The sequence below is a fragment of the Psammomys obesus genome, unplaced genomic scaffold, assembly GCF_907164565.1.
Source record: "Psammomys obesus unplaced genomic scaffold, mPsaObe1.curated_primary_1811, whole genome shotgun sequence".
Classification (NCBI taxonomy): domain Eukaryota; kingdom Metazoa; phylum Chordata; class Mammalia; order Rodentia; family Muridae; genus Psammomys; species Psammomys obesus.
In genome coordinates, this window is record NW_026585626.1 from 14,558,179 (window position 1) to 14,585,114 (window position 26,936).

The 26,936-nt window shown below is 45.0% G+C and overlaps 1 protein-coding gene across 1 annotated transcript in view; it reads left to right on the top strand.

The window, feature by feature from the left end:
- The first annotated feature begins 2,795 nt into the window (after positions 1-2,795).
- Sh3rf3 (SH3 domain containing ring finger 3) overlaps positions 2,796-26,936 on the top strand; it is a 314,216-nt gene continuing 290,075 nt past the window's right edge. Inside the window, exon 1 of the mRNA XM_055614838.1 lies at positions 2,796-3,678. Within this exon, the coding sequence (XP_055470813.1) occupies positions 3,127-3,678 (552 nt within the window). The 5' untranslated portion in view covers positions 2,796-3,126. The remainder of the gene's footprint in view (positions 3,679-26,936) is intronic.

Here is a 26,936-nt window from a genome sequence, read left to right on the forward strand (position 1 = left end):
TGGATGATGAGACTCAGACACTCTTTTATTTGTTATTATTATAATTTATTAAAGTTTATTCAATTTGTATCCTGGCTGTGGCCCCCTCCCTTGTCTCCTCCCAATCCCACCCTCCTCCCTCTTCTCCTCCCATGACCCTCCTCTAGTCCACTGAGGGGAGGTCCTCCTCCCCTACTATTTGACCCTTGCCTATCAGGTCTCATCAGGATGGGTTGCATTGTCTTCCTCTGTGGCCTGACAAGGCTGCACCCCATCAGGGGGAGATGATCAAAGAGCCAGATACTGAGTTCATGTCAGAGACAGTCCCTGTTCCCATTACTAGGGACCTCACTTGGAGACTGAGTCTATGGGCTACATCTGAGTTGGGGTTTTAGATTATCTCCATGCATGGTCCTTGGTTGGTGTATCAGCCTCTTCAGGCCCCTCAGGGCTCAGTTTTTTTTGGGGGGCTCTGTTGGTGTCCTTTTGGAGCTCCTGTCACCTTCAGATCTTTCTATCTCCCATTTCTTTCATAAAATTCCCTGCACTCTGCCCAAAGTTTGGCTCCGAGTCTCAGCCTCTGCTTCGATACCTCTATCAGTAATGTCTTTCAAAGGCCATCTGTGGTAGGCGCCTGTCCTGTTCCCTGTCTTCTCCTGCTTCCAATGCCTATCGCATTTGTCCTTCTGAATAAGGATTGAACATCTTCCCTAGGGTCTTCCTTGTTGTTTAGCTTCTTTAGAAGTTAAACACCAACAAACCAAGTAATCCAATTAAAAATGGGATACAGAGCTAAACAGAGAATTCTCAATAGAGGAGTATCGAATGGCAGAGAAACACTTAAAGAAATGCTCAATGTCCTTTGTCATCAGGGAACTGCAAATCAAAACAATTCTGAGATTTCACCTTACACCAATCAGAATGGCTAAGATCAAAAACTCAATTGACAACACATGCTAGAGAGGATGTGGAGAAAGGGGAATCCTCCTCCATTGCTAGTGGGAATGTAAACTTGTACAACCACTTTGGAAATCAATTTGGTACTTTCTCAGAAAATTAGGAATAGTGCTACCTCAAGATCCAGCTATACCACTCCAAAATGTGTATCTGAAATATGCTCAAAAATGCAAGGACATTTGCTCAACTATGTTCATAGCAGCTTTATTTGTAATAGCCAGAATCTGGAAACAACCTAGATGTCCCTCAACTGAGCAATGGATAGAGAAATTGTGGTCCATCTACACAATGAAATACTATCCAGCAATTATAAACAAGGAAATCATGAAATTTTCAGGCAAACGTGGAAACTAGAAAAGATCATCTTGAGTGAGGTAACCCAGAAGTAGAAAGGCACACGCGGTATATACTCACTCATTAGTGGATATTAGCCATTATAATATAGGATAAATATATCAAAATCTGTACTCCTAAGGAAGCTAAACAACAAGACACTCTTTAAATCATTTTTTAAAAAAAGTATTTACTGACCACCCAGCTTGGAAAATAGTACACTGCAAGAGACACACGGCTTACAGGCAACTGCTCTGCTAGCATGTGGTCTTTGTGCATTTGGGTTCTGGGAACACAAAAATTAAATATAATTTAATAGCTTCATAATAATGAGACTCATTTTCCTTACATGTGACATGACAGGGTTGTTTAGAACATTAAAAAAATGCAGATATCTTGACATTTAAGCAACAGCAAATTTTATTTTCTTCCTAAAAACTAGGAAAGCGGAACTCAGCTTCACAAACAACAGGGCAGCCCTACAGGTAGGAGGGGCATCCACACCGTTTCTGATGTCAGCCCTGGCATCTCCTGTTTACCTTGGACCAGCTTGCTAGACCTTTGCCTCTGCCGGGCTCGAGAGCGTTGGAAACACAAGGGGGCCACAAGGGGGCAGCACAGGGCAAGAAATCTCGGAAGCCGACCGCAGCCCACCGCCAAACTTCCCTGCTGCTCCGGGTCCTCGTACGTACTTCCGTCGCTCTGACGCTCCCAGAAACCCGGGCACCGGGAAGGAGCGCAAATTCCCCCTCCTTTGAGCCTCACGAGGAAAATCTGGAGCTGGTTCACCAGGGCGCACCAGAACCGGCGCAGGAATCTCTCCGCGCGCCGCCAGGGGCGCGCCGCTCGGCCAGAGTGTGCTGGCGCGTGGGCGGCGGCGGCAGTCACACACCAGGGATTCTGGAGAGGGCAGCCTGCCTCCCGAAGGTGGTCGGCCCCGGGGACCCCGCTAGCTCCAGGGCCTTCCCCTCTCGCCTCAAGGGACACCCTCGCACCTCCAGCCACAGCTGTCACTTGTGCGTGCTGGCGGGGGAGGGGACACAAGCAAGAGTGCTCCCCGGAGTCGCCCGGAAGGATGCCTGGGTGTCGGATGCGTCCTCAGGCTGCTCCCCAGCGCTGGCGCGGAAAGCAGTCGGGATAATGCTCGCAAACTTTCCGTCGCGGAGGCGTTGAGAAGAAACGTCCCTTCTTCCAGCTCTCGGAGAACCCAGCGTCCAGAGGGGACAGGGCCAAGCCTGCGCAGGGGAAGTTCTCGGGAGCCCGGGAGGTGGCCTAACAGGAGAGCGCCAAGGCGGGAGAGGTGTGGGTTTCCTAGCACCCCCGCGGTGCCCGGGACCGCCGCCCGCCCCCGCGCACGTGCTCGCGGTCGGAGAGGGGTCCGGTTGGGCTAGTTGAGCGAGGCGGCGGCCCCCTGGCAGCCCGGGGGCGCATGGAGGCGCCGAGGGGGGCGGCGCGGCTCGCCTGCGGCGCGGGGGAGCGCGCACGCCGCGCCTCGGCCTCCCCCGGGACCCGGCCGGCCTCTCCCCGCGCTTCCTGCCGCTGGGCTCCCGGGCGCGAGCGGAGCGGCGGGACAGGTGTAGCCCGCAGTGGCGGGCCGCGCGCGTAGGACCCGCTCAGCCGGCTGGAGTTGACTCGAGGCTCCAGTAACTCCGGTCCCCGCCTAGCTGGCAGGGTCCGCGTGTCACTTTGCAAATCGTGGAGGCCAGCGTCTAGGGTTGTCAGCGCGCCGCGGGGGACGGAACCCTGTTTATGGACGGCTGCCGCCCGGGCTGGGTGCAGATGCCCGCTCCCCTCGGCGGGCCAGCCTCTGGCTCCTGGACTTAGGCGGCTCGCTGGGCCCGCGCCGGCGCCTCCCCCATGCTGCTTGGAGCGTCTTGGCTGTGCGCGTCCAAGGCGGCGGCCGCTACAGCTCGGAGCGAGGACGACGACCGCCAGGGTGAGCAGCAACGGGAGGCCCAAGCGAGGACGCACGAGGATATGGACGAGTCATCGCTGCTGGACTTGCTGGAATGCTCCGTGTGCCTGGAGCGCCTGGACACTACGGCCAAGGTGTTGCCATGCCAGCACACCTTCTGCCGACGCTGTCTGGAGAGCATCGTGTGCTCGCGTCACGAGCTACGCTGTCCCGAGTGCCGCATCCTGGTGGGCTGCGGTGTGGACGAGCTGCCCGCCAACATACTACTAGTGCGCCTGCTGGATGGCATCCGCCAGAGGCCCCGCACCGGCGCCAGCCCCGGGGGCAGCCCTCCCGCGCGCCCGGGTCCCAGTACTTTGTCAGCTCTCGCGGGCATCCCCGGAGGCGCGACAGGCAGTCCCCCGCGCTCTCCGGTCTTTCTCCCGGCGGTGGCGGGCAGCTCTACCTCCAGTTTGTGCGATGTGGCGACTAATAGGAGCCTGCCAGTGGCTAAGGTAAGAATGGACCCCAGTGACATGGCGCCACTGTGTGGGAATGTGTATGTTTGTGCGCACGTGGATATGTGATTAGAAATAGAAGAGACTAACAACTTCTCTGTTTTCCAGGGACTCTGCATGGCCGTCAGTTCTCACTTTACCAATTCTTGGCTACATCCACATCCTATCACAGCACGCCCCCTCCCCCCCGCCCCCGACTTCTTGTGGGCACCTAAGTCACTTTCTAAGTACATGAGCACAGTGCTTACATCTGCTCCCAAGAACCTGTTCATGTGTTTCAGAACCCATCTCTCCCTAGGTGGGCATGCCTTCTGACCTGCCACTCCCCACCACTTCCATTTTGACTAGGCCTGTTTTTGTTTAATCATTCAACTCTGTCTATTTATCTATATCTACCTACTTACCTTTCTCTCTCTCTCTCTCTCTCTCTCTTTCTCTTTCTCTCTCTCTTTTGTCACCCTCCAAACCCCCAGAAACAACCATCTTCCCCCACACCTGCATAGTCTTCCTCCTTCCTCAGCCCACCAGCTGGGGACTTAGAACTTAACCGGGACTAACTTAATGGTTTCCTGGTTCTGATGGCTGACAAGATGCTGACAGCCTTTTGCCTGTGCCCGACTGTCTGTTAAGGAGGACAGGGCAGAGGGCAGAGTGGGCAGACCCTGCGAGGAGAATGACAACTACAGTGGCGCTCAGAAGGAAGGAGTTTACCTGGAGTCCCCAGGAGGGCTGTGTCCTGACCGGGCTTGACCTCCCCTGTCAAGCCTTAGACCTCTCATGGGCTCAGTAAGCAGGGTGGTTTTCCCAGGTGGACAGTTGTTCTTAATTTTCACTATAGATTTTGCACAACTGCATTATATGTACTTCACTTCTGTTTTGGTTGGAAGACTTTTTTTTGTGAATGTCTGAATTTGAGCTTTCTGTGGACCAGGAAGAAAGGGTGGGCAAAGATGGTTAAGGTATACTTGGGATGGTTACTGAAGGATCAAAATTTAAATTTGGATTTTAGTTGTGATTAAATCTAGCTAAATGTCTATTAGAAGTTCAGAAACTTTTCTTTGTTTCCCATGTTATTTTTACTCTAACACCATAATTAAAATTGCAAGATTAGTTGGTTGCTTCCTCTTCCTTCAGTAATTACATAACTTCTGGAACTATAATACCAGGGAGATGCTTGGGCATTTTGATGACTGCTTACAGTGGGTCCAGTTCGCCTTGAGTTGTGAATGGCTTGAAGCTTACAGACGCCTCTGATGGAGGAAAAGGCCCAGCCTCAGACTGCTCTGGAACCGTATGCTGCTAGCATTCTTTAGAACTTGAACACAAGGTGGTAGCTTGTAGCTTTAGCAATAGTGCTTGAGTCTAAGAAATTCATGTTTAGACCGACCCAATTTTGAGACCCTGGGTTGATGTTCTGTGAGGCCATGTACGCCGTGGTTTAGGATGTCACACTTCTGGGAATTTGAGACTGTGTTTTCTTTCATTCTGTTGTGTCAACTAGAGCGCAAGCTTCCCCTTACAGTTGTCTCAGGACTAAGTTCAGGTTCTGGGGAAAAGCCAGAGTTAAATCTAGTGTTATTTCCATCATATTCAGAAAGCAAAGTAGCAGAGGCAGAGATTACAATATCTGTAGCTTTTCTTCATTGATTTTTTTAGTAGTCACTGGGTTTCTTCTTGGTCAGCTGGAAGGCCTCTGTGCGACTTTGAGGTGACAACATTAGGTCTTGAGGAATAGTCAAGGGGACAGTGATGGATGTAAAAAGAGAAAGGTACTGAAATTGCATGTTATGTATGAATAAGCCACCCATAAACTTACAAGGCAGAGACCAGCTAGAAATTTCTTCCAAATGGGCTCTTGTTACTTCATTGTCCCTGAAACCATATTGATGCTTTCTGGTGCTGCTGCTGTCAGTGGATACTCACACCATCATTTAACAAATTTGACCTAATAGTAACCATAAATATCACATTTCCCCCTTTCTTCATTAGAAGCCTCTCAGAGCTTTTGGTCTAATGGAACTATGAAAATGTTTAAGATGTGTAAATTATAGACTATTATCTACACAGCTTATCCATGTTCTTAAATCAGTTGCAGCTGAGTTTGGGGACTGTGCAGGGGTAAAATGTACTGGGGTCCTGTTTGCTTTCATTTGCAGGTCACAAATGTGTCCTTTTGAGCAGGGTCTTGGTTGTCTTCAGCACACTTGGAGTCCCTATCTGACAAGCCTCTCAACTCTGCTCTCACAAGTGACTTGAGATGAGGCTTTTTTGGAAAGCTCAGTTACTGACGCCCCTAGAAATTTCATACCAACTTAGGAGTGCCCATTGCTATGTTTGGGGTCATCACTCTCTTCACTTGCTGGTTTTACTGTCTCTGTGTGGTCTCTTAAAGTGACATTTAAAAGTCTGGCTTTAATGACAATTACAAAACTATTGAAATTATTTGTGTGACTTACATAATTTATATCATTATATTATTTGTATTATTATAATTAATGTGTGCTGACTTTCTCAACCTACTTGTTCGTTGTCTTGAAAGTTTTGTGAGGGAACCCTTTCAGTATGCCAAGCTATCATCAGCTGAGTTGTGTTTGGGCTGGGGATGTGGCTTGGTGGCACAGAACATGTCTAGTATGCCAGAGAGCCTGGACTTTGTCCATAGCAATCCAGCAGACAGACAGACAGACAGACAGACAGACAGACAAAGATTCCGCCAAAAGGGTATGGTGGCTTCAAATTGAGTAATTTGGAGATTGAGTTTTTAATATGAAGGATTAATAACTGCTCATGTACGTGATAATTCTTACTTTAACAAGTGCTTTTATTTTTATTATTCTTTGCCTTTATTTGGCATACATAGAACCTAATAGCTAGTTATATTGGGCCAGTCCCTCATCTTGGTCACTTGCTGTGGAACCTGATCTAAGGGAGTGGGAGAGAAAGCTGTTCTTGCCTTCTGAAGGTTCTTGTATTCACTGGCTGGTGTTTGTGGGGCATTCTATGAGCTTTGAGAGTGAAGATATTTTCACAGACTAAAGGGCTGTGTAACGTTTGACAGTGCCTTTGATGGCTTGAAAGGTTCAGCCGCTAATTAGTTTGTATATATTGTGTCTTTCCCCCTGCCACACCCCTTCCTCTGTGCTGCGGCTGGAACATATGTATGGGCCCCATACATGCTAGCCAGGTACTGTCTCAATGTGTTTCACCATGGGCCTGCATTGTATATCTTTGTTTGTTTTGCTTAAGACAGGGTCTCATGAGTCCCAGATTGATCTTGACTTGATCTAATCATCACTTTGAACTCACCCTCTTCCTATCTTTCACCTCCTGGGTGTGCTTGGATTCTGAAAGGAACCAGATAGCCCACAGTAGTGAACAGCTGGTGTCATGGGAACTTTGTCTAGGGTAGAGTGTGGCTGAGGTGTCTGAAACCAAATTAGCTTAATCCTTGGGCATCTAGGTTGAAATGCTATAGTTTTTCTTTTTAATGCTACCCAGAGCTAGGCACAGTCATCTTACCAAGAGGACAGAGTAGTGGTCAGGTTGTGGCCCACAGAGATTGCTGTCTAGATATAACTGTGTCAGGCTGTGTCTTCCAACCACTGTCCTTTGCCCCTCTGTTTGGCTCGGCTGTTATGGCTTGGTCTTGGATGGAATAAGGACTTCAGAAGAAAGGGTCTCCCACGAGGAGATAGGCATGGTTGAATTCTAAAAGGAGCCAGCTGGTGACCTGAGAGCTTTACCATAGTCCTGTCTGCTCAGGATGCTGTTGGCGTGAAAACAGTACTTTAGAGACAGCAGTGTTTGGTGCTGTATCTTCTTCACTGGTGAAGTTAGTGAATAATCTAAGTTACCATTCATTGAGCACCTGATGTGTGCCATGTCTTACAGAATATTTTACTTTTTTTTGTGTATCTGATTAAATGTTTTGAGGCGTAGTTTCACAATGTGGCTTATATTAGCTTTGGACTTTTAATCCTTCTGCATCAGCGTCCAGAGTTCTGGTGTTATTAGGCATGTGCCACCCTGCATGGGCTATCTGTTCTTTACTGTGGTTCTGTGAATGGCATGCAGTTAATAAGAATACTGACAAGATGAACTTTGGGCTGCACGCATAACTGGCTTTGAGTTTAGAGGAATCTTCTGTTCCACGACAAACTGGCTAACTGAAACAGAAGTAGCACTGACCTCTTTATTTGGTTCACCCCCAAACCAAAGTAGCAGATGCTCTTCCAGCTTAAGGCTGCTGTTTTATAGATGTGGGAATAGTTGTAGAGCATTGTGGTGGCCGGAATTTACCCGCATTTCTCATGTATTGAGCATAAATGACAAATAGCCTTATGCAGTGGTTTGGCAGCACAAGCGGGATTGAAGGGGTCACGCTGCCCAGCCAGCCAGTCCTAAGGAGCCACACATGGCCATCCTGTTTTGTAACAGTGTTGGTCTTACCTCCAGCCTTAAGCATACAGGCAAAGTATGGCCAGGGCACCTTCATATCCTTTCCCTAGCATCTCGGGACTGGTGCTGCACTATAGCTGGGGCCCTGCCTCTCACCATCTTTTCCCAGAGCCAAGTCCCAGGAACTCCCCTAGGGCCTGGGGTAGTCCTTATTGAAGGAGGGGGTGGTGCCCAAGGGTGGCACAGGGGTCAGGAGCTCTAGCACAGTAGTTTTAATTCTAGCTTACTTACGTCCTTACCATGTATGTGGGCAAGTGGATTACCCACATTGCCAATGAGATGCCCCTCATGGGTTCTGCCAGCGGGTCTGTTGCATATGGGATCCCAAGTTAAGGGTGTATGTGGAGAACTATTTGTGTGTGTGTTATCATACTTGGCTTTCAGATTCAAAGACATCCTGTGTTAAGGAGATTGGATCATGGAGCATCAATGAACATCTAAGCCCGAGGGTTACTGGAGTCTGTTTTACATTTTTCACTGCTCCAGCCAGGTTTGATCTCTTATCACAGACAGTGGCCCTGATCTTTGTAAGCATCATTAAAGTGCTGCCCTATGACAACCGAAAAAGCGAGGCTGTCTTTTGCTTTAAGAAAGATCCCAGGGGAGGGCCATCTCACTTAGTTGTGGATCCAGCTGGCTGTGGGCGCTCCTGAAAACAGGTCTGCTTCCTTGATCTGAGGGAAGGAGAATGTTCCGCAGCTTCCTGGGACTGAGCAGCTCCTGTGGTGGGGCTAAGCAGAATCTGTCCCATTGTTTCCCTCTTTGAGCATGACACAGTTGGTTCTCAGTTACGTAGCTGTTTCTGATGAGGATTTTAGTTCAGCCTGTATTTAGTCTCCGTCTTTTACAGCCAGCACAATCATATTCCAGGTAAATTTTTGAAATAAAATATCAGCAAACACTTAAGCAGAAGAAAGTGTTCTTCATGGGTTCTCATGAAGAGGCCAAGGTCAGTTTTTATCAGGTTTTCTGTGCTTGGGAGATCTTCCAATTTGCTGGATGAGCAATGCATACTCCATGGGCATTCTATTGGAATTTTAATTAACCTTTAAAGATAGGTTGTCAGGCTGAAGGTGGTGGCATCAGTGAGTGGCTTAGGAGTTTGTTTAGCATATTACATTGTGGACCCCTTTTGCTCACTGAGAGAAATTAACAGGGAATTTCTGAAAACCTTAATGTTATTTGTATTCTGCTATGGTTGCTCTCCCTCCCCTCCCCTTCTTTTCCCCCTCTCCTTTTTGCCCCTCCTTCCCCCTCTCCTTCTTGCCCCTCCCTCTCCTTCTTGCCCCCCCCCCCACGCCCTCCCTTCCCCTTTCCCTTTTCCTCTCTTTTGTTTTTTTGAGGTAGGGTTTCTTCACGCAGCCTTGGTTATCCTGAAACTAGTTCTGTAGACCAGGCTGGCTTTGAACTCCCTGAGATCCACCTGCCCTTGCCTCCCCCATGCTGAGGAGGCCATGTGCCAACACCTTCCCCCACCCTGGCTCCAGTTGCTTTCTTTTTAAAGTTCATTTTGATGCTCAGTGGCTTATGTATGCTTAGAGATGGAACTATGTGTGGAGACCTTAATAAAGGGGGCTTCAGCTCATGTGCTTCTTCATTACATGTGTTTACACTGCCCACTGATCATCTGTAAGCATGAAGTACTTCCTGGAACGTGTATGTAGTGCTCACATGAATTCACGAGTTACATGTGAGTCAGGGTTTCCAACTCAGATCAATAGAAGTAGGAAGAGAGAATTTAAAAACATCATCTCTCAAGGGCAGATGCAGTGTGCTCAGAGAGTAGGAGATGGGTCTTCAGCAGCGCATGGGAGGGCCGGCTTCATCAGTGCACTTGTGGTGTATCAGCCATTTGCATAATGTAGAGGGTGGGCAGGAGGCATCTGGTGGAAAACCATACTGATATTTATTTATAATTAGCATTATTTGTTTTCGTTAAGTTACATAGCTGGGCATGCTGCTGAGGAAAAACATGTGCCTATATCTCTTTCTTTTTTATCTAGAGGGAGCTCTCCCAGAGCTAAGGATTTCTTTGCAGGCCTTGTGCATGCTAGGCAAGAGCCCTGCCACAACACCCCGAACCTCCCAGGGCAGGGATTCCTGATGAAGGAAGTGGCAATGGTGGGATTTGTAGCTGATCCTTACTATTTCTTCTAGTATTATGTTGATTTGGCAGATGAGGGCTCCGCTTTCTGGATTTTTCTGTATTTCACGGAAAGGGGTGTGAAGTGACAAGGAAGTCCTTCCCTCCTTCTTTCCCCCCTTGTTCTCTTCTTCTTTCTCCCCTCCTTTCTTTCTTCCCGTTTAGGAACTAGGGATCAAACTTGGGGTCTTACATAGCCAGCAGAATGCTGTGTTTTCTTGGCTTCTTCTGCTGTTTTGTTGCAGACGTGGACTTGTTTGTTGCTGGTTCTTGTGTGGCCAATCCCAACATGCCATGTGATTGAGAGACAGAGGACTTTCCCATAGCATCTAGAACAGTAGAGGTCAGGTGTGTCCAGCATGTTGCTTGAGGCTTCTTTTCGTCTGGAAATCATCTTTCAGTACCACCACCCTCATTGGTGAAATTATTTGGATCTGTCACTATGGATTTGAGTCACATTGACAAAGGACGGTTTTATCTGTTTTGCTGAGATGAACCCAGAGGTACTGGAGTGAAGAAAGGAGGTGGGGAAAGCTCTGGCATGTATCAGACGGTAATTAGGAGGTATAATGAATGTCATCAGAAAGAGCGAGTTATAATGAAGTTGCTTTTGCTTTCAAAGATGGCGTTGGTGGATCCACCGTAGGCTTGCTTGCGAATGATACTGTTGGATTTGAAGGGTCAAAACATTCCTCAAGCTATTGCTAACCACCAAGAAAAGCTCTTGGGAGGCCTTGAGCAGTCACTTTGAAGGACATATTATCTTCTCAAGGGTTTGCCCATGTGGAATATTTCCTCAATGAATTCAGTGAGAAGACACAAATATTTATTACATAGAAATTTACAAAAACGTGCAGGGATAAAGTGGTGGTATGGGAGAAAACTGAAGCCTGAGAGCCTCTAATTGTCAAATAATCCCTGATCTCACTTGCTGGGATTGTAGAGCTGTTTTAAAACCTTGCAAACTCTTCCTCTTGGTGCAAAGTGACAAGCAAATTTTGTGTACTGTGCTGGCTAGTTTGATGTCACCTTGACACAAGCTAGAGTCATCTGAGAGGAAGGAACCTCAATTAAGAAAATGCGTCTCATAAGATCAGACCATGGTCATGTAGAGGATTTTCTTGATTGGTGATTGAAGGAGAGGGCCCCCAGCACAGTTTTGGTGGTTCCATGCTTGGGATATTGGTCCTAGATTTTAAAAGAAAGCAGGCTGAGGAGGCCATGAGGAGCAACGCTCTCCTCCATGGCGTCTGCATCAGCTTCTGCCCCCAGATTCTTGCCCTGTCCTGACTTCCTTCAATGATGGACTAAGTGTGGAAGTGTAATCCAAACAAACCCTTTCTTCCTCAACTTGCTTTTGGATATGGTGTTTTATCACAGCAATAGAAGTCTAAAGTAAAACAAATACCACCCACAAATTACATTTTTGTGTTAAGCATTAAATTGCATCTTTTGAGAAGGGTCAGGACACAGCCTCTGGGCAGTCACGATGCAACTGTGTTAGTGCTTTGGAAGTTTTGTGTTCGGAGCTGTATGGGAAGAGCCCAGGGCTGAAGGGCAGCACCTTCAGTACTCAGTGGATACAGATTTGCATTCATGGGCAAGTAGAGGTGATTCCCACACTGCTTTAAAGAAGTAGAACTGTTTATTGAACAGAGGTAGAGAGTTATGAAATACTAAACTGTTTCCATGTCACTCATGGCAAGGCCCATGGGGAGCAAAGATGAGCAGAAAGCTTTCCCCCTAAAGCCGTGGTTAGGGTCCTCAATGGCTCTTGCCCTCCAGCACTGTAGTCATTGTGTCCTTTGTAAAGGACACATATTTATGCACATGCTTGGTGCGTGTAATTGATGCTTATGTTTGGTATGCAAGTTGGTTATTCATGGTTGGCATACATAATATGAATGATTAATCATGGTTCATGTATCATATTAGTTGCTTCTGGTTGATAATCATGGTTGGTGCATATGGTTAAGCCACATGATTGGTGTTCATGGTTACTGGGTGTGGTTGTTGTATGCGGTTGACTGATACACATTAGTATGCATGAACGAAACACTTGGTTACTATGTGATTGTTACATGTGGTTGATGCTTGTATTTGACATAGTTGTTTGTTGCTCATGATTAGCATTTGTGGTTGGTACTCCTGTTTAGCGTGCATGGCCATTACATGTTGTTGATGCTCTTGATTAATACTCATGGTGGGTGTGTGTGGTTGGTGCCTGCCATTGATTTCTGTGCTTGGTGTCCATGGCTGGTTCTCATGGTTGCTGTCTGTTGTTCCTCATGGTTAATATACATAGTTATGTATAGTTGGACCCCTCTCTCACTAAGTTCCACCGTCAGCCACTGACTCCTCATTTGTTTATCTTTTGTGAACCATGATTTTGCTTGTAATTTCCTTGTATACTGATGTCCCTTTTATTTTTTCCAAACCAGCAATTTATTTTTTTCTAAATTTAAATTTTATAGGAAATATTTGTCTTTCTGCATAAGATTGATAGCCAGTCTATTAAGTGTGGTTGGTAGCATAATGTCTCCTTTGTGTTCGCAAACTCATCCATGAATCACTTTTGGCAGTCAGCACCAAAGCTGACCCTTCGGACCATGTAATGCCTTTGTTGCTGTTAGTAGCCTTGTGGGCTGAGAAGCCCTTCTTTGTGACCCTAGACTGCCCTTCTGGATTGCTATGAAGTGGGTTTAAAATTCCATCATGACCAGGTCCTTTGGTGGTGTCCGGATGGGTGTGAGCAGTGAGAGGTCAGTGCGGTGGCAGAACGCACCTGCTGTGGTCAGATGTTAGGCCGCTGCATCTCAGAAGAGACCTTTCTACTTGTGGTCTTATGTTTATTCTTAAAAATTCAACGGTGGCGCACGCTTTTAATGCCAGCACTTGGGAGGCAGAGGCAGGCAGATCACTGTGAGTTTGAGGCCAGCCTGGTCTACAGAGTGACTTCCAGGACAGCCAGGGCTACATAGAGAAACCCTGTCTCAAAAACCAAACCAAACCAAAACAAAACAGCAAACAAAAAACAAAAAAAAATTCACATATAATCTAGAGAAACAGAACATTTGTCTGGCATGTGTAAGACCCTGGGTTTGAGTTCATCAAACTCCCCTCCAAATAAAGGCATTCATATGGAATTTTCTGTTCTATCTAGAATGTGCTTGGCAGAATAGAATGTGATTTCAGTACATATTTGTGGGTACTTGACCAGGCTTTGTTTTCCATGACTTCTCATAGCTGGTCCACTCTCGTACTTCATGAGCCTATTGAAAACTAAGCCTTCTGGGGCCTTAGAGAGAGAGAACAGCAGTGCTTGCTGGACTTGAGAGTCATGGTGAACAGGGAAGTAAGTGCTGTGAGTCCCAAATCTTGGTTCTCTGTGGGAAGGATGGTTTCCATAATAGAGTCACACTGCCTGTCCCTCCTTCCTGGAGTCATCTGCTGAGCCTAGCTAAGAAAAGTGTGGGTAGGTCTTTATTTTGTTTTTGATTGGTATACAGTAATTGTACCTATTATAGGACATATTGTCATGTGTTAGTATGTTGTACAGTGATGAAATCAAGGTAATTAGCATATCCATCTACTTAAAAACCATCTCTTTGTGTTGAGAAGATTAAAAAAAAAACCTTCTAACTATTTTGAAATGCAAAACACATCAACTATCATCACTCTGCTCTTTATAACTTTGTACCCACGACCCATCTTCTCTATAATCTCCTTTCCTCTCCCTCGACTCCAGTAATCACCATTTTATTCTCAATTTCTCTGAGATCAGTTGTTTTAGATGTATAAAAGCTTACACATTATTTGCATTTCTGTGTATGGGTTATTTTATTTGGTATCATGTCCTTTGGTTTTGTCCATCTTGCTTCAGATGACAAGATACATATCCTTCCTTCCACCATCATCCCACCCAACTACCAGTCAATCCATGCATCCATCCATGCATTTATCCATGCATCCATCCGTGTGTCCATCCATCCATCCATCCATTCATCCACCCACCCACCCACCCATCCATCCATCTATTTGTATCACATTTTCTCTACCCATTCATATATTGACAAGCACCTAGGATGATTCATTTGCTGACTGCCATGAATGAACTACTGTAAACATGGGAGTGCTGTTGTCCCTTCTGCATACTGACTTCATGTCCCTTTGGTATATAGCTATAAATATTGCTGAGTCATACACATGATATATTCTTAGTGTTTTTGTGGAACCTCCACTCTCTTTTTCATGACTGCCCAACTTCTAAAGACTGTGTGGGCTGGGCTGAGGGAGGTCAGACATGAGAAGTGCCAGGGAAATGATAATAGTCAGGCAAATCTGTTTTGTGGTGCTGGGGCTTTGTGCATGCTGGGCAAGTGCTGTAACCACTGAGCTACATCCAAGGCCCCTCCACATTTCCTCCTCTTCCAGGATTTTGCAATGAAGATTATGCTGTGCTGGAGCTTGTTGTGCAGTGTAGGATGCTCACAAACTCAGGATCTCTCAAGCTGGGATTACAGGGGCATCCATCATGGGCCCTAGCGTGAGCTTAATAATGAGAACTCCGTTTCCAGTCCCTGTCCCTGGGCCTCACTTCCTCATATTAGTGACCATAGAGTGCACTGTGTGGGAATAGTAGCTGTTTCAAGTTAGGGCTCAGGTTTATTGTGTTGATCTTGAGATTTGCCAAAAAAACCTATTCCACCATTTTGGGCCAAATTTAAAGCAAGACCAAGAGATGGACTTTGGTCAGGACCATTCCTTAGAATTTCCTACCTTAGAATGGCCTTGAGCCACATGTTTCAGGGGCTTATAAGGACAAACCTACAGGCCACCATACTTTCCCATGAAGCTTTACTCTTTTTAAATTCCTTTTATTTATTACAATTTATTTACTTTGTATCTCAACTGTAGCCCCCTCCTCATCCCCTCCTCATCCTGTCTTCCCATACTCTTCTCCTCCCATGCCCCTTTCCCAGTCCACTGATAGGGGAGATCTCCTCCCCTTCCATCTGACCCTAGCCTATCAGGTCTCACCAGGACTGGCAGCATTGTTTTCCTCTGTGGCCTGGTAAGGCTGCCCCCACCCCGGGAGAGGTGATCAAAGAGCCAGCCACTGCATGTCAGAGAGAGCTCCTGTTCTCCTTACTAGGGTACCCACTTGGACACTGAGCTGCCTTGGGCTACATCTGTGTGGGAGTTTCTAGGCCATCTCCATACATGGTCCTTGGTTGGAATATCAGTCTCAGAAAAGACCCCTGTGCCCAGAACTTTTGGATCTGTTGCTCTCCTTGTGGAGCTCTTGTCCCCTCCAGGTCTTCTATCTTCCCCTTCTTTCATAAGATTCCCTGCACTCTGCCCAAAGTTTAGTTATGAATCTCAGCATCTGCTTTAATACTGCTGAGTAGAGCCTTTCAGAGGCCCTCTGTGGTAGGCTCCTGTCTTGTTCCCTGTTTTCCCCATCTTCCAAGGTCTAACCCATTTGCCTTTCTGAATGAGGATTGAGCATCTTACCCAGGGCCCTCCTTGCTTAGTTTTTTTAGGTGTACAGATTTTAGTATGATTATCCTATATTATATGTCTAATATCTACTTATAAGTGAGCGTATACCATGTGTGTTTTTCTGCTTCTGGGATACTTCACTCAGGGTGATCTTTTCTAGTTCTCACCATTTGCCTGCAAATTTCATGATTTCCTTGTTTTTAATTGCCAAGTAGTATTCCATTGTGTATATGTACCACAATTTCTGTATCCATTCCATTGAGGGACATCTGGGTTGTTTCCAGCTACGAATAAGGTTGAGCAAATATTCTTGCTATATACTTGAGCATATTTTGGATATAAGCCTAAGAGTGGTATACCTGGATCTTGAGGTAGCACTATTCCTAGTTGTCTAAGAAAGTGCCAGATTCCTTTCCAAAATGGTTGTACAAGTTTACATTCCCACCAGCAATGGAGGAGGGTTCCCTTTTCTCCACATCCTCTCCAGAACGTGTTGTCACTTGAGGTTTTTATCTTAGCCATTCTGATGGGTGTGAGGTGAAATCTCAGGGTTGTTTTGATTTGCATTTCCCTGATAACTAAGGATGCTGAGCATTTTTTAAAGTGTTTCTCTGCCATTCGGTATTCCTCTTCTGAGAATTCTCTGTTTAGCGCTATACCCCATTTTTAAATTGGATTACTTGATTTGTTGCTTTTTAACTTCTTGAGTTCTGTATATATTCCGGATATTTATGCCCTCTGTCAGATATAGGGTTGGTGAAGATCCTCTTCCAGTCTGTAGGCTGTTGTTTTGTTCTGATGACAGTATCCGTTGTTTTACAGAAGCTTTTCAGTTTCATGAGGTCCCATTTATTGATTGTTGCTCTTAGAGTCTGTGCTGTTGGTGGTCTGTTTAGGAGGTTGTCTCCTGTGCCAATGAATTCTAGGCTCTTCCCCACTTTTTCTTCTAGTAGATTTAGTGTGCCTGGTTTTAATCCACTCAGACTTTAGTTTTGTGCAGGGTGATAAATATAGATCTATTTGCATTTTTTCTACATGTAGATATTCAGTTAGACCAGCACCATTTGTTGAAGATGCTGCCTTTTTTCCATTGTATGGTATTGGCATCTTTGTTAAAAATAAGGTGTCCATAAATGTGTGGGTTTATTTCTGGGTTTTCTATTTGGTTCCATTGATCCACCAGTTGGTTTCTATGCCAGTTTCTATGCAGTTTTAAATTACTGTTTCATAGTAGAACAGCTTGAGATCAGGGATAGAGATACCTCCAGAAGATCTTTTATTGTAGAGGGTTGTTTTAGCTATTCTAGGTTTCTTGTTATTCCATATGAAGTTGAACATTTTTCTTTCAAGGGAAGCATTGTTATTTTTAAGAACTACAGTTCCGAACATTCAAGACAGTTACCTGGTTCCTGGGCAAGTTGGGCTTACAGGTTAATTTTGGGCATTGCAATTGGGCACTTGGTTCTGGCATTTTTTTTAGAACAGACAGACTTAATGGTCCAGCAATGAGCCTTAGTAATAGTTCCTGAAACAGCCTGAAACTAAACTGGCATAGAGCTTGTTTCAACTCAACAAAGTTAGGCAGGGAATCAAGTGCAAAATAATGAAAGAAATCTCTCCTCAGTACTGTTTCTGTTGAATGTTTATATCAGCCCCATGCCAGGAGGCCTTTAGGGTGATGAGTATTAAAGGCCTGTCGTTTTCCTTGTCTTTTTCCTTTGTAGACATCTTGCCCTCAGGACCACTCTAGGGGTACAACTGTTCTAACAAAGCAAGCGGTTTACGTCAAGGTCATCTGACTTTCTTTAGCACAAGGCTGACATAAGGGATGAAGTCCCAACCAAATTAGGTTGGATTTTTTAAGAAAGAGTCAGGAGAACAACACAGGAACTTCATCTGCATTGTTTATTTTTAAAATTTTCTTCCTTTTCAAAATTATGGATATCTCTTCTCTTCCTTCTCTTCCCTTCCCCACTTTCCTTCTTGTCCCTTTACTTTCCTCTCTTCTCTCATTCTCTGTTTTCCTCTCCCTTGCCTACCCCCTGTCTTCTCTTTTTCCATTAAAAATTAAAAAAAAATATTTTTTAATTTTTTGAGATTCTAATGTAATTACATCTTTTTCCCCTTCTCCCTATGAGCCCTCTCAAGTACCCCTCCTTTCATTCTTTCAAATTCATGGCCTCTTTTTTTATATTGTTGTTATATTGTGTGTGTGTGTGTATATATATATATATTTAATAACAATGTGTGTGTGTGTGTGTGTGTGTGTGTGTGTGTGTGTGTGTGTGTAATATATATGTATAAGTCAGGGTTCTCTAGAGTAACAGAGCTTATAGAATGAATCTTTATAGTATAGAAAGAGGGTTTATTAGAATGGCTTCCAGGCTGTGGTCCAGCTAGTCCAATGATGGCTGTCTACCAACAAAAAGCCTGAGGATCCAGTAGTTGTCAGTCCAGGGGGCTCATGTCTCATCTGGTCTTCAGTAGATGCTGGAATCCCGAAGAAGTAGGCTCGGACTTGCAGTTAGAGCAAGCAGGCAGAGAGCAACTTCCTTCTTCCATGCTCTTGATAAAGGCTGCCAGCAGAAGATGTTCCGCACATTAGAGGTGTGTCCTCCCACCTTAAAGATCTAGATTAGATGTGGATCAAATGATTGAGCAAATATCCCTCACAAGTGTGCCCAGCCATTTTTGGGTTTTAGTCCGTTCCAGATGTAGTCAAGGTGACAACAAGAATAAACATCAGTATGTATACACACATATATTCTTAAATATGTAAATACAACCTGCTCGGACTGTATGATATTACTTGTGTGTGTGTTTTTGGGGCTGGTCATTTGGTCTTAGATAATCAGTTGGTGTGCTCTTTCCTGAGGAAGACTTTCTCCTCTCAGCATTCCCTAGTTGCCTGTAGCTCTGTATGTGCCCCACCCCAGCCCTCCATGTTATGCACACTCGCATGTCTGTTGTCATCCTTGTTCAGCTCAAGTTTAAGCAGTGTTTTCTCTTTTGTTCTGTCTTCCTTTCACCCTTCCCTTCCCACTCCTCGCTGTTCCCTCCTCTGCCCTCTTCTGCCTACTCTTGCTGATATATTAACCTCCCCTCATCCTTTTTCATCAAGAGTGTTTGGTTTTCACTGTCCTGGTATCCTTCTTCTCAGAGCCTACTGTCTCCACCTTATGGCTTTTCAGGCATCTAGCAAAGACTTTCTATCCAAATAGGTTTCTTCCCAAATACCTTCCTTCTCACAGGTTTCCTTTCTACAGACCTACAGTGAGTCTCTTTGCCTGTTAAAAAGATGTGGCCAGCATCTTCCTGGAGGTCTGCAGGGCGAACAGTCTCGGGACAACAACCTTAAGATGATGTGGGGAGTTTGCTGGAAGGAGGGGGCGCTTCTCTGTGTGCTGGAGGTGTAGCAGTGACTTTGCACTCCTTGGTGGGTGGGAGCAGGCTTGTATTGACAGGCAGCCTTTCTGTCACTAGGATAGTTACTCCAGTGTGTTACATGTACAAAGAAGTACAGCTCTGTGTCTGTTATTTGCCATTTGCTACCTAGTTAATAGACGTGAGAAGGACTCAACACTTGAGTGAATTATTTTGCAGCACTAAATGGAATGCTAAACATAGTACTGCAAATGGTCCAAAAAAGATGCCTTGTCAATTATTCAAGAGGGCCACATCAAGGTCTCAGTGCTTACTATCGATTGCTACTTCTCTCAAAAAAACATTCATTTGTCCACTGTCCATTGAGTGAGTCTTCTAATATAGTTCTCTGCTTCAAGGTTTTATTGGTTTAGTAATATGAATTTCTCTTATAAATATTTGAATGCTAATAAGCAGGTTTTAGGTAAAATGAGCAGCATTGAGGCCTGACCTGTTCACTTCATCATTAATATGTATCAGTATGTATGTAACTCTGCATATATGCACACATACTTACAAGTATGCTTATGATTTTAAAAAGCTGTGTTTATACTTAGTAATCATTTGTAATGGCTTGGCAGTTCACCTCTTTGAATACAAACTTTGGGAAATAGATGATTTCTGCCTGGAGTTTGCTTAAGATCACTCAATCCCTTAAAATAGATTGTGCATAAGGCACATTGGTGTGAGTGGGCTGCGTAAGTGTGGGATCTAAGCTAAAGGAAGAGACCCTCTGATCAGGTCATCTGCTTTGTCCTTATCAGCTTTCACGTATGTCTCCTTGTGTAATGGGAACACTGTGTTGACACAGGTTGAAGTCCTAGCTCTTCTGCCAAATTCCTGTAGGACCTGACATCTGCTCCATTCCACTGTCCCACTTGTGCAAAATATATAGTAGAGCCAGAGGGAATAGTGTACCCAGCTTGAGGTCATAGCTCCATCAGTCATTATTGTTAAGGTCACTGTAAAGAACCCATCACAAGCCATTATAGTTAGGGTTTCTTGGTAGCACTTTCTGTCTTTCTGAGCAAATTGGCAAGACGTGATGGTGCTAATTGTGTAGAGTTGCACGTGCAGGCTGCTGCCTCTCTGGAATGAGAGAAGGGTTGAGTAATTGACTCTGGGGAATATTGTTGCTGACTGGTACCATTTTGATGAGTAATAGACCCCATCAGATCACAATAAAATACTTGGTTCTGTGTGATTAAAAATGGCATTAGTCAGGCAAAAGCCCCAGCACTTAAAACTGTGAAAAGGATAATTTCAGAGTCTGCAGATACATCCGTGATTGAAGCAGCACATGACCTCCTGTGTTTGACTCTTAGAGCTCTGAGATGTGGTCCCAGGCAGCCTGGCAGGGCAGCTGCTGCTCATTTTAGTCTCAGATATTTGTAATGAGCAACGATGGCAGTTAAAAATGTTTCTGATGAATTCACAGCTTTTAGAACAGTTTTGATTTGCAATTTTAACAGAAAAAGAAGTCCTATAATTTGCTTTTTGTGGAGTAGGCAGAATCCACAATACTGGAATCTTTATTTTGCTGTTTGTACTTTCTGCCTCAGCTCCAAATTACCCCATATCATCTCTCACTTATACATTGATCCTACCATATTCAGAAGCTTGGGTCCAGTACCCCTCATAAGTCGGACAGTACTGGAGGACTCTGGGCAAGGGCAGCAATGAATCTGGACAGAACTGTGTAAGCGTGTGGTGACTTATTTTATCAGACCTTTTCTAATCAGACACTGCATTCCCTGTTCTCTTGGGTCCTGGCCTCCAGTAGATCCCTTGGCCCAGAGTTGAGAAGCCTTTAGTTTGGCTTGGGCTCCACTGTGTTTAATCAAGAGCTGAGTGTCTGGCACACAACTTCAGTTATTAACACCCTGCTATTAATATTCATATTGACAGTCATTTGCACTTCTAAACTGCTTTCATCTCAAAGATTACCACATATCTTATGAGCCTCAGATGACTGACTTCTAATGTGGGCACAGGCCCCTTGGCAGTGCGTTCTCTTTGAAGGGAATTCATTTGTACAACTAGGAAGGGTCAGGACAGCCCAGTGTTGTAGGATGTGCTCCTCATGTATGACCTGTCACTCATGGTTCAGTGAGACTGTCATGAGACTGTCACTTCACAGGTGTTCAGCCCTACCAGCCAGGGATGGGTCTTTGTGGTTGTATTAGTTGCTTTTCTATTGCTGTGATAAAACACTATGACAATTTAAAGAAGGAAGGGTTTATTTGGGCTTCTGATAAGTTCCAGAAGGTTAGGGTCCATAATGGTGAAACGGCATCACAGCAGGTGACAGACATAGTAGCTAGAACTGGAGGCTGAAGATGCACACCTCAAGCTGTAAGCACCAGGCAGAGAGCACACTGGGAATGGCACGAGGCTTGTAAAACCTCAAGCCTGCCCCCCTCCCCCCATGACATACTTTCTCTAGTAAGCCATGCCTCTTAAACCTACCCAACTAGCTGCACCAAATGGGGACTAAGTATTTGAACACCTGAGCTTCTGGGGGCCACTCCAATGGACAGGAACAGTGTGGTGGCCGTGGTGCTGCAGAGGACACGGTTTGATCAGAGCTTACTTTCTTCTTGGACCTGGGGCTCTCCAGACATTGGCTAAAATGGCAATAAAAAAAAAACCTAAATGTAATGGAGATGTTTTATAATCAATTTATTTTTTTGTGCTCTAATTGGACTTAAATTTAGATTTTAGAATAACAGGGAGTTCTTTTTACTATCATTTTAAACCTATTATGTATGTCTGTGTGTGTGTGTGTGTGTGTGTGTGTGTGTGGCAAGAAGCAAAGAAAGGCTTTTTTTTTTTTGGCTTATAGTTTGAGGAGATACAGTCCATACAGTTCACTATTGTGGGGAAAATGTGGAGGCAGGAGCATGAGGCAGTTAGTCTCATTTGGACTAAGTCAAGAAGTGAGGCCAGGCTATAAAACCTCAAAGCTTACTTCCAGTGAGGCTCCACCCCCACGAGGTTCCTTACCTTCTAAAACAGCTGGAGAGCAAGCATTCAGACACACTGAGTTTATGGTGGACAGTTCACACTCAAGCTTCAAAATCCTGTCTCTAGCCCCGACACGCCTCAGGATTGACTCACAGTGCAAAAATGTGCCATTCCCGCTTCTAAAATCCTCATAGTTTTTAACAGTGCAAATTGGGGTTGGCATTTGGTTCTGACTCCTCAGAGTGTCTGTGTATGTGTTACCTCCTTATAGCCTGTCTAGGGGAGAAATAGAAATATTTCATGCTACCTTGTGCCACACTGTAAATATAAAGTTAAAAAAAATACCTGCAAGTAAGTGGAAGAATTCTCTCTCTCTTCATAAAGAAACTGCTTACTTCAAGGCATTGACTATGGAAGGGACAGGGGAGGTAAGGTTGGAGCTTTCCACGCCTGAAATACTGATAAAGGTTGATTGTCTTCACACATGCGGTTTCTAATTAACATGGCATCAGCGTGTGAAAGCCAAGGGGATACCAGTGAGCTTAGGAGAGTGGTCCCTGAGTTTTAGTTTTTCTGTTCCATTCTTGGTTTGCAGTGTAAGGATCTGTATGAAACACATGTCCAGTGGCCCACAATCCCAGGGTGCTTGATGCTTTCTCATCCAGACACCTCTTCATCCCATCTGGGGTTCCTTTTTGTTGGATTAAACATTAGAATCAGCCAGATGTTTGTAGAGCTCCACATTTGTGGCATGGAGACAGACTCAATGGGAGATTTTTTTTTTCCTCCTTGGAAATGTAGGCCTACATGTTTCAGAAACATTTACAAAAACCTAATGGTTTAGCAGGTGTTCAAATAAACCATCTCTTCTTGATGCTTTGAATTCTGAGAGGATAGGATTAAAGCTATGTAAATAATTTGAAATATTTTAGTATCCATATCATAAACAAGTAAAATTGATCTTAAGAATGTTTTTTAAACTCTCTGAACCCTAAAGCTCATTATGTTTACATGAAACCGTTATAACAGTAATAAGTTTTTTTTTTTTATTATTTGTTCTTTCCTGCTATTTCCGCAGCTGGTGATGGGTGTCACACCTGGACTTGCCCCTTCTCAGTGCTCAGTAGAGACGCCGTGCCGATAGGAGAGTGTGGCTCTGACAGACTGAACCGTGTTACGTGCCCTGATACAGTCTGAGAGACCCTTCTGAACCTTCTGGTGAGAGGCCACGTTGCTGCACTGTGGACTTTCACGGACTTTATAGGCAGCAACTCGATGTTTCCTCTGACTTCTGAGCTGTCATCATGATAGAATCTGAAAATGACTGCAGGAATTTTTGGTTTGAGCTAAGTGTAATAAGAGCTGGGAGGGCTTACAGAACACATGCTGGGAAATTTGTATGAACTCAGAGTGAGCATAGTTTCCACACCCAGCTCATTCTTTGAGTCCTCTCTGGGAAGTGACTGTGCTGACAGATCTGGTCAGTAGTCTCTCCCTAAGGGCCTGCATGGGCACTGAGTCTAATTGTTTTTTTTCTCCTGGCCTCTTTATGAAAATTTAGCCCTCAAATTCATGCTTCTTTCTAGAGAAGATGCTTTTTGTCTTAGAAGTAAATAGTTACAAACGCAACTCCTTCCAGCTGTCCATTTTCTGAGGTGGTAGTTGTTACCCATCATCATTGGAGATGGATATTTCCCCAGTTTAGGTAGCTGGCTCCACCCTAAATACGACTTAGGTCTTTCCATGTGAGGTATTACTGTTGTCTTTATGGTTTTGGAGGACGTGGGTGAGATGCCCTGCGTTTTCCAAGGAATGTTTGTCATGTCTTCATATAGTAATTTTGTTAACTGACATGCATAGTGAATTTGACTAAATAATTTTGGGCTCAAATTAAAGACGGAAGGTAATCACCTCATTCTGTAGGACTGGTGTTCTGATGGTGGTATTATAGACATCTGAATGAAAGCTAATGTACTAGAAACAAAAGAGTGTTTGAAGTTCAGTGTATGGAAACTGCATTTTTGCTTTTTATTATTTACGGTGTATAGTATCAGGCTTATGTTTAAGGTGATAGGGGATGTTATACTCTTTCCACAGAAATATTCAATAAAGACTGTTCCATTAACTCATCATGGGAATTCAGTTAACAGAGTCCAGCTGCAGTGGCGGGGTCCTAGGAAAGGGTCCTGGAGGGAGGGTGCCCTTTCAAGATGTGCATCCCCTTTCCATAGGGGGTATAGGTTCCAAGCTTATCTCCCACATAGCTACCAAGGAGGCGTGTCTTACAACAAGTGTCGCCTCTTTTTCAGACTTGATGAGTGGCCCTCAGCACTGTTGTCATCACTTTTCTGCTAAAGCTTTTGTCTTTGGTGTTGAAGTCATAGTCAAACGATAGTCTGTAAAGACAGGACTGTGACAGTAAGCAGTGTGGGGGCCTTTCCCTTCCCAGAGTGGGATGGAGGATTTGAAGCCCAGAGCTAGTGTCTGACCGTCTGTGCTGGTCTGAAGCTGGGGCTGCTGGGGCTGAAGCTGGAGGAATGCTTTTGTTTCACACCAAAGAAATAAAATTCTCCTCCCATGTTACAGAAGAAAGCTAAAGCTTTCCTTCTCTCTATTCTTACAGTAAATTTTGAAACAGAAATTATAATTAGGTGAAGTTTGGAAAAGATAATTATGCTGATGTTGCCCCAAATATAGACAGATTGGTGGCCTTAAGAAGGAAATGATGAAGGTATAAAGGACATAAAATTTTCTCCAATTTATCAGAAAAATATTAAAGTCCAGAGTAGATGAAGTGCTGGAAGTCGACTGAGACTTCCCATCCCTGAGATGTACCAGCAGTGTCAGTGCCTATGACTCTTAAGTAGGTGTGGGCTTGTCTCAGAGGCAATAAAACCACCAAGGTGATGCTATTTCTAACATATTAGGTTGGACCTTGTCTTGTCAGGGCTGCCCTTTTCTGCCGTGTACTTGGCCATGAGCTGAGCCCACATACGTCTGTGTGCCCCCTACATCTCCATAAGCAGGCTGCTTTCCAACCTGCTTCCTTAGCATCCATCTACCTGTTTCTCAGGGTTCCAGAACATTAGCAAACAGTACCTCCTGCATCGCTTGTAAGGAATGAAATGCAGGTTCAAAATTGCATTTAAGTGGCATTAATTGCATTAATAAGTGGCAGCTTATAACAAAGCTGCCACTATGGCCATCTAGCTGCCGCTGTGGCCGTCTAGCATTAAATCTCTCTCTCTCTCTCTCTCTCTCTCTCTCTCTCTCTCTCTCACACACACACACACACACACACACACCACATCACAGTAGCTTGGCCAGTGACTAACTGGTGAATGTAAGATAACAGACCTGCACTTTTAAGTTGACCAATCAGAGTGAGGACATTTAGGAGGTATGGCTCAGTGCTAGAGCACTTTGGCTACAATATAGGCTCATGGGTTTACATCTTCTAGAACATTTGTCTTGCCTTGATTAGGATTCAGAACATTGTCTCTGGGGTTTTGTGATGTGTGGAATCCACTTAATGTCCTTTTTTTTTTTTACATGTGACCAGATGGGACTGAAGTTGAGAAGCAGAGTAGACTGGCGAGGAGCCCTGTATGCCTCCAGCTTTCACCGTATAGGATGACACAGGGAACTACTGTGGCCGAGGTGACTCGGAAAAGCTGCAGGGCAAGAGTCTTCCCCAGCATTGATATTCCACTTGCTGTACTGAGAAACAGGTGTTCCTGCGAGCATGACTAGGTTGGGAGGGGAAGGGCCTGGAAGGACATCTCAGATGTCCATTGGCTTCCATCCTTCATCTGTGAGGAATCCAGGGCTTTATGTCAGCAGTAGCCACGACTCATGGTTTGGAGCACAATTGGAGAGGGACTTGGGTCTTGGGTACTTGTGAGCATAACATAACTATTCACTTGGAAGTCATGTGGATTTCATGTGCTCCTTGATCTCTGTGTATGAAATCACAGGCAAACCAGTGGGGTGATTCTTGTAGTCCCCCCTTCTGAGTCAGGCAGTGTTTAATGAGGCTTCAGTGTTTAATAGATCAGAAGATGTGGAATAAATGAGGCCTGTGTAGGTTCTGTATTCTTCCTGTCTGCTGTATGTCCTCGGGGCTGTACAACCCTGAGCTTCCTTTACTCTCTGTCCAGAGAATGTGATGGCCCCACAGAGCAGAGGGATGAGTACTCTGTATTGCCTTTTAGTCTCCAGGTGATGCCCCCGGGGAGGGGAAGATGGACAGTGTGTATTCCAGGTGTCAGTCGGTGTCCAGGTGTATAGAAGGTGTCTGAGGGAATTACTTTCTCCTCCAGTGTGTTCTCGAAAGCCAGAAGGACCGATTTTCTGGATGTTGATTTGTGAACCACCTTGTCTGGCAGAGATAAGAATGGAGGCAGTGTGCCTGCTTATTGTTGTCTGTAAATTCTTCTGCTTTAATGTGACCCTGAAAAGGCAGAGGGCAGCCCTCAGCAGGGTTGTTTGCTGGTTTTATTATTATTATTATTATTATTATTATTATTATTATTATTATTATTTTATTAATTACACTTTATTCATTTTGTATCCCCCCAAAACCCCTCCCTCCTCCCCTCCCGATCCCACCCTCCCTCCCCTTTCTGCATGCATGCCACTCCCCAAGTCCACTGATAGGGGAGGTTCTCCTCTTCTTTCTGATCTTAGTCTATCAGTTCTCATCAAAAGTGGCTGCATTGTCCTCTACTGTGGCCTGGTAAGGCTGCTCCCCCCTCAG